This window comes from Myotis brandtii, unplaced genomic scaffold, assembly GCF_000412655.1.
Source record: "Myotis brandtii unplaced genomic scaffold, ASM41265v1 scaffold19, whole genome shotgun sequence".
Classification (NCBI taxonomy): domain Eukaryota; kingdom Metazoa; phylum Chordata; class Mammalia; order Chiroptera; family Vespertilionidae; genus Myotis; species Myotis brandtii.
In genome coordinates this window covers 1,655,442-1,664,996 of record NW_005357075.1, presented here as the reverse complement: position 1 = coordinate 1,664,996, position 9,555 = coordinate 1,655,442, and the positions used below count along the sequence as shown (strand labels likewise).

Below are 9,555 nucleotides of genomic sequence, written 5' to 3'. Positions count from 1 at the left end.
TGGTAGGTTGCTTTTGGTGTGTTTGTTTAGATTCAAATTGTTAAAAGATAAGCTGAAGCATATTAAAAAAAAATTTGATGTTTATTTGAGCAAATATCTATTTCAATTGGGCAGCATCCAGTCTGGCAGATAGAAAGCTCTGCAGAGCTGTGTAAAACGAAAGACAGACGGAAGAGCAGGAACAAGGAAGTTGTACTAGGCAAAAAGGAAGGTTGGTTAGTGTCAAGTTACTTTCCTGATTGACTGGTTTATGGTTCCATTTCTGGGAGAGCTGAAACTAAGTGTCTCAGTTTGGTGACATGGGGGTTGGCATAAGCAATTTCATTTTGGGTCTGTTGTCTTGTTTTTAACACTATCTTGCATATTAAAGGCTTTCTTCAGATTCCTGGTAATCCTTGATTATTTGCTTAAAATCAAGATTAAGAGACTACAAAGCTGATTGGAAACTCTGAAGTATGGGGGTGAGGCTTGCCTGTTTGAGGCATCAAGCAGATAAGTAGGGTAATTGGACTGTGCCATTTATTGGGTAACCCCTATGTTAGTGCATCTTTTTTAGGTGTTTCCTTTATGACTAATGAGACTCTCAGGGGAAAATCTTCCAAACTCCTGTCTAGATAATAGTCTAGACCCGGGCATTTCTGGGTGGAAGGAACAGAGTAAGGAGAGACTCGGCAGCATGGGATGCTCACGTGGCCACTTAATCAACCTGTTAGCGTATATGATGTCCACGTTCTCAAGTGTGCTTTTGACTGCTGTGGTGAATCCCAGGCCAGAGAAAGTGGGACAGCCATTCAGAGGCGTAGAGTAAGGGAAGATATCTGGGCATCTGCTTCTCAAAAATACTTTCACCCTGTTTTTCTTTGCTTTGGTCACCCCACTTCACCTTAATACCTGAGCATGGAGTGTAAATCGGGTTGATTTTCCCCACCACTGGCAAGGGATTTGGCTTTCTTGAGTCAGTTAAGTCAGTTACTACTGATTTTTCTGGATTCTAAAATTTTGTTGCTATTGACCCCTCTCCTGTCATAATCCTTGTGGGTTTATGACTTTTAAAGAAATTCCTTTAGTGTTGTCTCAGTTAAGTTTGGGAGGGAACAAAATTAGATGTGTGGTCAGTGTGTCATTTTAACACAAAGTCCTTTTAGAAGCTTGTTAAGAGTTAGACTTACCTATTTTTGCAAAACATCTTAATGCAGCTCCTACTGTGTGCCAGACACCAAAGCACACTTTTGTCCTTACATGTATGTGTGCATTAGTGCTCATGACCTAAAATCACAATACATAATCAACATAAATAGCAATTTAAGCAGACATTTGAGTCAGTTGTGCAAGAATTCGAGTATTATGGCCCTAACTGATAAATTCAGTGGTTAGAGCGTTAACGTTCGATTCCTGGTCAGGGGCAGGTACCTGGGTTGCAGGTTCAATCTCTGGCCCTGGTTGGGGTGAGAGCGGGAGGTAACTGATCAATGTGTCTCTCACATCCGTGTTTCTGTCTCTCTCTCTCCCCCTTTCACTTTCTTTCTAAAAAAAAAAAAATCAATGGAAAATAATATTATTGGGTAACAACTGACCAAAAATAACAAAGAATTTTAGTATTATGGACATTAATATGAAAGTTATATAAGTTAACAAATACCTGTTTGAACAATGCCTGTAATAGTGGCAATATAATCAATTTCTGTGGGGAAATATGTACTAAATACCACCTAGTGATGCCAGAAATACAATTGATCCTCATTATTCTTGGTGTTTGTGTTCTATAAAGTTGTCAAGGAATACTGAATTAGCAAATACTGAACCATTGCCTAGAGCAGTAGTTCTCAACCTTCTGGCCCTTTAAATACAGTTCCTCATGTTGTGACCCAACCATAAAATTATTTTCGTTGCTACTTCATAACTGTAATGTTGCTACTGTTATGAATCGTAATGTCAATATCTGATATGCAGGATGGTCTTAGGCGACCCCTGTGAAAGGGTCGTTCGACCGCCAAAGGGGTCACGACCCACAGGTTGAGAACCGCTGGCCTAGAGGCTATACAGGGTTAGGTTCCTGCCAACCTCTGGTCATAACATTTTCATCAACTAAACTACAACTTTGCCTTATTTAATATTCCTGAATGAAGCTTATCTAATGTATTTCCACACAGCCTTGTTTCTAGGAACACTAGACAGCACTTCAGCACCATGCTTGGAGGCCATTTTTTTTTAATATATATTTTTATTGATTTCAGAGAGGAAGGGAGAGGGAGAGAAAGATAGAAACATCAATGATGAGAGAGAATCATTGATTGGCTGCCTCCTGCACGCCCCCTACTGGGGATCGAGCCCACAACCCATGCAGGTGCCCTTGACCGGAATTGAACCTGGGACCCTTCAGTCCACAGGCCAACGTTGGAGGCCATTTTAAACAGCGAAATTGGCAACGAAAAGCACAAAATCATAAAAGCATGGCACTAAGTAAAACACAGAAGGATACTTAGACTAGTATGGTATGAGGCCTAAAACGAAAAGGCAAAGCTTTGCCTTGTTGTACCACAGCTGGGAATGTGTGTGTCAGGCTCCTCAAGCTTTTCACCATTCTGTGCATGTCCACAAATGACCACAATATTGCTGCAAGTATTGACTTTGGGGTTACAAATAAATTTTAGCAAGTAGGTAAATTTACAGATAAGGAATTCTCCAAGAATAAGGATCAATTGTATATTGTATCCCCAACCCTCTAGCCCTACAGGGAAAGGCATTTATAACCCCTCTAGAAGAAACTGTGGATTCTTATACGCGTTTATGTTGTTCTCCAGTTTTTAGTAGCCAATGTAATCGATAACAGCCAGTAATAAAGTCAGTAATTAACACTTTACATACGTTGCCTCATTGACTTTTCCAACCTTGTGAAGTAGATGTTATTTCTATTTAAAAGAAATGAATGCTAGGTTGAAAGATTTGAGTAATTAATCATATTTCCACAGCTAGTAAATAGAGGAGTAGGGATTTGTCTGACATCTGAGGTCTTAACTATTACACTGTACTGACCCTCCACTCCAAAGAAATCCTGTTCCTGCTGCTGGGTCACTAAAGTTGTGAGTAAGCTGCTATGCTACAGTGAGTATTGCCTGATTTATTTTTTAGTGTGATTCTCTCTTCTAAAAAATTTGCCCTATTGTTTTCATGATTATTTTAATTTTGCTTGTCTTTAAATCTGATTTACTTATATAATTAAAGTAGGAAGAACAGTATATTGCAATCATAGCATTTTAGAATTGGGGGTGTCTTTTAAAAACAATATAATAATACCCATTTATTTTACACATGAGAGAACTGAAGCTCAAGGAAATTAACTTGCCCAAAGTCACCCAGTTAATTACTAAGACCAGTATCCAATTGCTTAATTCTCCATCTAATTCTTTTCTCTGCCTAAATTTTATGTAGCCCCTTGTACTCAAAAGTTCACATTTGGCACAAAGTTAGTACCCAAAGTTAAGCCAAAGTCTGTTGTACTGCCATATGCTCACTGTTTAACTTTGACTTCCCGGAGTGAACCACTGGTTTGAGACAAAATCCCATTCAAGCGAGAAACTCAGATGTCTGCAGTGTCCAGGTGCTTAGGGACTGTGGTAACCTAGAGCAGCCTGCCCAGAGCACTGCCTTAGTGTCATCTGATTAGTGACACTCGAAAATGCAGGTCCAGTACTATAAGATCTTCTCATTTTTAATGGGAAGCTAGAAAACCAGGTGTTAATATGAAATATTTGTAACTATGTTAAACTTTTAACCCAAAGTTTTAAACCAAATGAAAAACAGAAACATGGACCAGTTTGAGGCCACCAGTTTGACACCAGTGCTTCAGAAAATTCAGCTTTCACTACAGCTTGTATTTCTCTGCACCACTAGTGACTATGAGAAGGGACCAAAACCAGTTTCTAGGGACATGTTAAGTGAAACTGTTGAATTAAATTTATAAGTCCATAAACCACTAAGTGACCAGGCATAGTTAGTCTGGCAGTATATATGTGTTTACATGTGTCTTGGTTGCCTATTACCCACAATGCAAAATCATGTGTTTATTACAAATTAGAATTGATTAGTAGTTTGAAAGGTGAATTTTGCAGTCTCATATGTTCGCAGACTTGCCATCCTTATCTAATGCATGCAAGGCTCTTGCATAGCATTATCACTTGCCAAAAATATGTGTTTTATCTTGTTTTACAGCAATACACATTACACAGCATCTGCAACCAAAAAGTTTTACTCACCCTCTTAGTACTCTCAGAAACAGAATGTCCCTAAATGCATCCAAAAGTCCTACCTTATTTATTTATTGAGAAAATAATGGGACTTGTGGTTCTAAACATTCTAAATCTAAAGTGCAGTTGTTGGTTATTGATGAACTTCTTTTCCAAAGTATCAGAAAGAAATAGATGAGAGTAAATACCTGGGGAATGTGGGGAAAACGGTGGCATTCATTCATCCATCTGTTTTTAAAGCTTCTTATTGAAATAAAATATACAGAAAAATACACTAATTATAAATGTACAATTAATGGATTGTGAAACCAGCACGCAGATTAAGAAATGAAATATTGCCCTAGCTGGTTTGGCTCAGTGGATAGAGCGTCGGCCTGCGGACTCAAGGGTCCCGGGTTCGATTCCAGTCAAGGGCATATACCTTGGTTGCGGGCACATCCCCAGTGGGGAGTGTGCAGGAGGCGGCTGATCAATGTTTCTCTCCCATCGATCTTTCTCAATCTCTATCCCTCTCCCTTCCTCTCTGTAAAAAATCAATAAAATATTATTTTTTTAAATGAAATATTTATTCATACTACTATGATGGCTTTCTGTTTGGGAACTATTACATTTAGTGCTGCCATGAACATTCTTGTACATGTTTTTTTGGTGAATTTAGCAAATACATCTACCGGGTGTGTAACTGGGAGTGGAATGGTTGGGTCATAGGGTATCCATATGTTTAGCTTTCATAGATGGCTGCCAGTTTTCCAATGTGTTTGAACCAACTCAGACTCCACTAGTAGTGTATGAGTTCCAGTTTCTTAGCCACTTGATCTGGGCATTTTCATTTTAGTCATTCTAATGGATAGCTCATTGTGGTTTGAGTTTCCATTTCCTGATGATAGTTGAGCTGAAGCACCTTTCATTTGTTGTTGGGCATTCGGATATTCTCCTGCAAAGTAGAGATTCAAATCTTGTGCACTGGCTTCGTAAACTTTTTTCTTTAACTTTTAAAAATAAACAGTTTGTATATGTAAACATTCTCATTCAGAGAGCCATCTACTTTCCCCCTCTGGCCCCACTGCAGTAACATCCTAGAGATCTAATATATGTATAAAACCAAAATAGCTTTGACCTACAAGATTGCTGTCTAGATTACTTGATAAACAAGAGGAAACTTTGCATGGAATGTTATTTTCAGGCCCTTTAAACCATCAACATTTATTAATGGTAACAAAGAACAAAATAAAAATGGTAATAAACAGACATATTTTTTAAAAATTTAGCCTTTTGCCTTTTTGGTTTTATGAATTCTGATTGGAAACAGAATAAGTTGTTAATTAGAGTTACTTTAGAAGAAGAATGTAACTTAAATTTGCTCAATCTGTATACAGTTGTTGGGTGTGTTTTTTCCTGCTTATAAGTAGTATATAGTTGTGATAAAAAATTACGGAAATATATATAACATAAAAATTAAGTCTCCCATAATCTCACCTCCAGAGATAATTGTTTGGTTTGTATTCATCCACATTTTCATCTATGAATTTGATAACACATATCACACATGATATACTCTACATACTGTTTTGCCACTTTTTTTTTAACCTCTCAATAATTATTGTTACTGAATTTTTAGGAGTTTTAGTATATCACCTTTTAAACATTACTTGTAGATCTTTAACATGCTTTGTTTTCTGACAGGTTCAGTATACATCTTTTAATTTATTTAACACAGTGTTCTCTAGAACACAGAAAAATTCCAACTAAAGATCTAAATTGATGGAGTTTATAAACAGATTGAAAATGGCTTGATTTTATTTCCCAGCAATTCTTTTTATATTTAAGGCATCCTAATCATGAAAATTCAGCTATTAGATTGGTAATTCTACTCTATACTCTTCATGAGAGCTTCTCTGGGTTGAGCCTGCCTTTACACTTTGTGGCTTCTGATCATTCCAGGTGGTTCCGGCAGATGTGCCCTGCAGAGCACCTGCACAGTCACTAGCCATCCAAGGATTGTGCTTGTTTTCTAGTTCAGTAGTTGGCATTAGTGGGAATGTCATCAAATCCTTTTTCAAAGAAAGTAGCCTCGTCTCTTGTAAACCTCCAAGTGGATATTTTTTAAAGCAGTGAGACTAATTTAAAAGTATATACTGTTAGGCTGTTTTAGAAAGCATGTTTTACAAATTAATAAAAATAAATTCCAAGGTATTCTACTTTGTGGGATAGTATATAGCATCTAATGTACAAACAAAATTTTCATTTTCTTCTAATCTAGAGGCAACTCTTCAGATAAATCATTATATTCTGAGGTTCATAGTCTGAACTGGTAGCACCTTATATTGAAAAGAGAATAATTGAGCTACATTTTCTCTATCCGGGTTTAAAAGACTATATTAAAAATAATGTTGCTAAACATTGAGGAAGATATATTCTCTTTTTAAAAAAATATATTTTTATTGATTTCAGAGAGGAAGGAATAAGGAGAGAGAGATAGAAACATCAATGATGAGAGAGAATCATTGACTGGCTGCCTCCTGCAAAGCCCCCTACTGGGGATTGAGCCTGCAATCCAGTCATGTGCCCTTGACTGGAATCGAACCCGGGACCCTTTAGTCTACAAGCTGATGCTCTATCCACTGAGCCAGACCAGCTAGGGCAAGAAGATATGTTCTCTTAATACCTTCATTGTAACTATTGCTGGTGAATCGTGTGGTCTAGGCTTGGGGGTTTGATCGCCTTGCGTTTTTTACTAAAGCAATACTTTGTTAGTTGAAGATTGCCTTCCAGTTCTGTGAAGTATTTCACCCCAACCCAACGGACTTTTCTGTTGCAGTGGGACCAGATGGAAGCTTCTCTGTGGATTATAGGTTTGGCCATCTCAGAAATAGAAAATAGGCATTTTTCTCTGGGGGCTTCTGTGTGACTGAACTGGCATCATGTGGTAGCCATCCTTAATAAGACATGGTGAATGGGAGGAGGTTTCATACAGGTGTGACCAAGCAAAGGGGGAAGATGCTGGGTTTGTATCGTTGCTACCCTAAATGTAAGGTACTAGTCTTAATAGCTAATCAAATAAGATAAATTATTTTATTCTGTGACCAGAAAAAGGTGATTCAGAATAATCTATTAGGTTTACTTTGGGAACATGAGGATCCAAAACAAAATAATGTAAATGTCTCAGCCCCTCCTTCTGTGGGGAGTATGGGCAAATATAATGACTCTCAACCCTGTGGATTTTAGATGTTTCTACTAATTGGGAAAACAAAATTGTTCCCTATTTGTTCTTCTGGAAACAAAGAAGTAAAAGCTCTAGTTCTCCAAACTGTTTGTGTAAATAGTCAAATTACTTTTGTTTTTTAAACATTCTTGTTTCCTGAGCTGAAAACTCATTACCAGACTTACCCTGCAGTATGTTTTTTCTCTGCTAAATTAAAGCAAAACAACAACAAAATGCCCACCATAACCTGCATGTCTGTTGTTAGCAGTAAGGAACTACTGGTGACAGATGCTTAGCAGTTGTGTGAACAACTTTGTTGTAATGAACATAAACAAGAGTTGCACTGGAGGTGCTACCAGGAACTGATTGATCAGACTTTAAGGATATCATTATACCTTAAGCAGCAGGACTGTTTAGGGAATCTGCTCGGGGTGTGGTGGCTGTGGAGGTTATGAGGCTGCTGCTAATACCCTATACCAGATTTTACAGCTGTCTTCCCATTTAGTTAAAATAGTTCTTCCCTTTTAGTTAAAATAATGTGTTTCCTTTCTTTTAAGTGAACCATTTTATAGGTGGAGGGAGGAAAAACTTGCCTGCTAGGTTGAAACAAAAACTTTGCAAGGGAGATTTAATCCCTTGCTTAGATGTGGGAATTTATAATTAAACTGATTTGTCGGTAGGGTCTTGGACCAATATTGGCAAGCAGATCACTGCCTTTCATATATGTTTTATGGAATATTTGTAATTAATTCTTTGTGTTTATAAGCTTTGTGAAAAAAATCCAGATACTACTTACAGAGTTTTATTCCTTGAGATCTTTGCAAGCACAGTTTTCTCTGTGCTTCTGAATTGAAGAAGGTATTAAGTGTAAGTCAGAGAGGAACCAATTAAACACAGGCCTAGTCAGAGCCGAGATGTTGTGAAGGGTGATTGGTTTGTTTTATTGTTTTGCTGTGTTCTTAGGGGTCGGGGGACTCTCTGAAGTGAAACTGGTGATCTTGGAGTGTCAGTATTTGTCTTTCTGGTTTTCTTTAGGTTAATGTTTGAAATTTATTAATCATGTTGAGTAAAATAGGTATCCTGCCCTAAGAGCTTTCCTGCTTAGTGGGAAAACTGATTTATAGTCACAGCCTAGTGAAATAACGTGGTAATAAGTCTTGGGCAGACTGTGGCTGTGCAATATTATTTTAGGCTATTCACCCAGGTTGGTTTGTTAAAATATTTTTTTTCTTATCAGAATTGTCAATTCTAGTAGTGAGATTCTTCGAACTGTTTAAGCCACATCGTGCTTGCTACTGTAGAAAATAGGCATAGATTCCTTTTTAAAGTCCAAACCATTCCTTTAAACACTAACAGATGTTTTTGCCTCCTCTCTAGTTAGGGCAGGGTGATATTAAGTCAACTCTTACTAGTTCTTTCCTCTGCTTTTTAACACCGCATTAAGTGGAAGTAGATTTGTGTCCCTCCGGGGTTTGACCAAAGCACACGCCCATCCCCTTCCTGCTTGTTTGGAACTGGTTCAAGATTTGGAGAGAAGGGTTTATTTGGGGGCGTTCCCCTTGTCTTATCTCTGTGTGAGCATATGCGAGGGTTGAATTTATTTTGACCCTGCCATTTAAATTTGGAACCGAAGCAGGAGTTTAAAGTACAACAGAAAAGACTCCTGGCTGCGGAACTTTAGCCATGAGGGACCCAGGGAGGAAGGTGCGTATGTACATACGTTCTGAAGTTTTCTTAGAGTGGTTGGTATCTATATGCATGCACATAACTGTAAGCTAATAACTACTTGGCAAAGGGAAAATATGTAAAACTATGTAAAGATATATGTGACATTTATAGTATGTGTTTATGTGCCTCATTTTACAGCAGTGACTCTAGTATTCATAATTTTGGCAAATACTAAATTTTTATTTGAAAGCTTTTGGGTAAAGCTTAGGAGAATGGGTATTTTCAAGGAAAAAAGGTATCATTTGTGATTGATTTTTAACAATAACTGAAAAAAAATATATAGATTGATTAGGCATTCTATCATTTTGTCTTCTAAAGCATCAAATAAAGAGCTATAAATTATATATATATATGTATGTGTGTGTGTGTGTGTGTGTGTGT

The 9,555-nt window shown here is 37.5% G+C and overlaps 1 protein-coding gene across 2 annotated transcripts in view; it reads left to right on the top strand.

Annotated features, from left to right (window-relative positions):
* Window positions 1-9,041: 9,041 nt before the first annotated feature.
* The window catches only part of XPO7 (exportin 7), a 40,451-nt gene continuing 39,937 nt past the window's right edge, over window positions 9,042-9,555 (top strand). For both annotated transcript variants that reach the window (XM_014538318.1, XM_014538317.1), the window contains exon 1: window positions 9,042-9,150. In XM_014538318.1, the coding sequence (XP_014393804.1) occupies window positions 9,130-9,150 (21 nt within the window). In that variant the 5' untranslated portion in view covers window positions 9,042-9,129. The remainder of the gene's footprint in view (window positions 9,151-9,555) is intronic.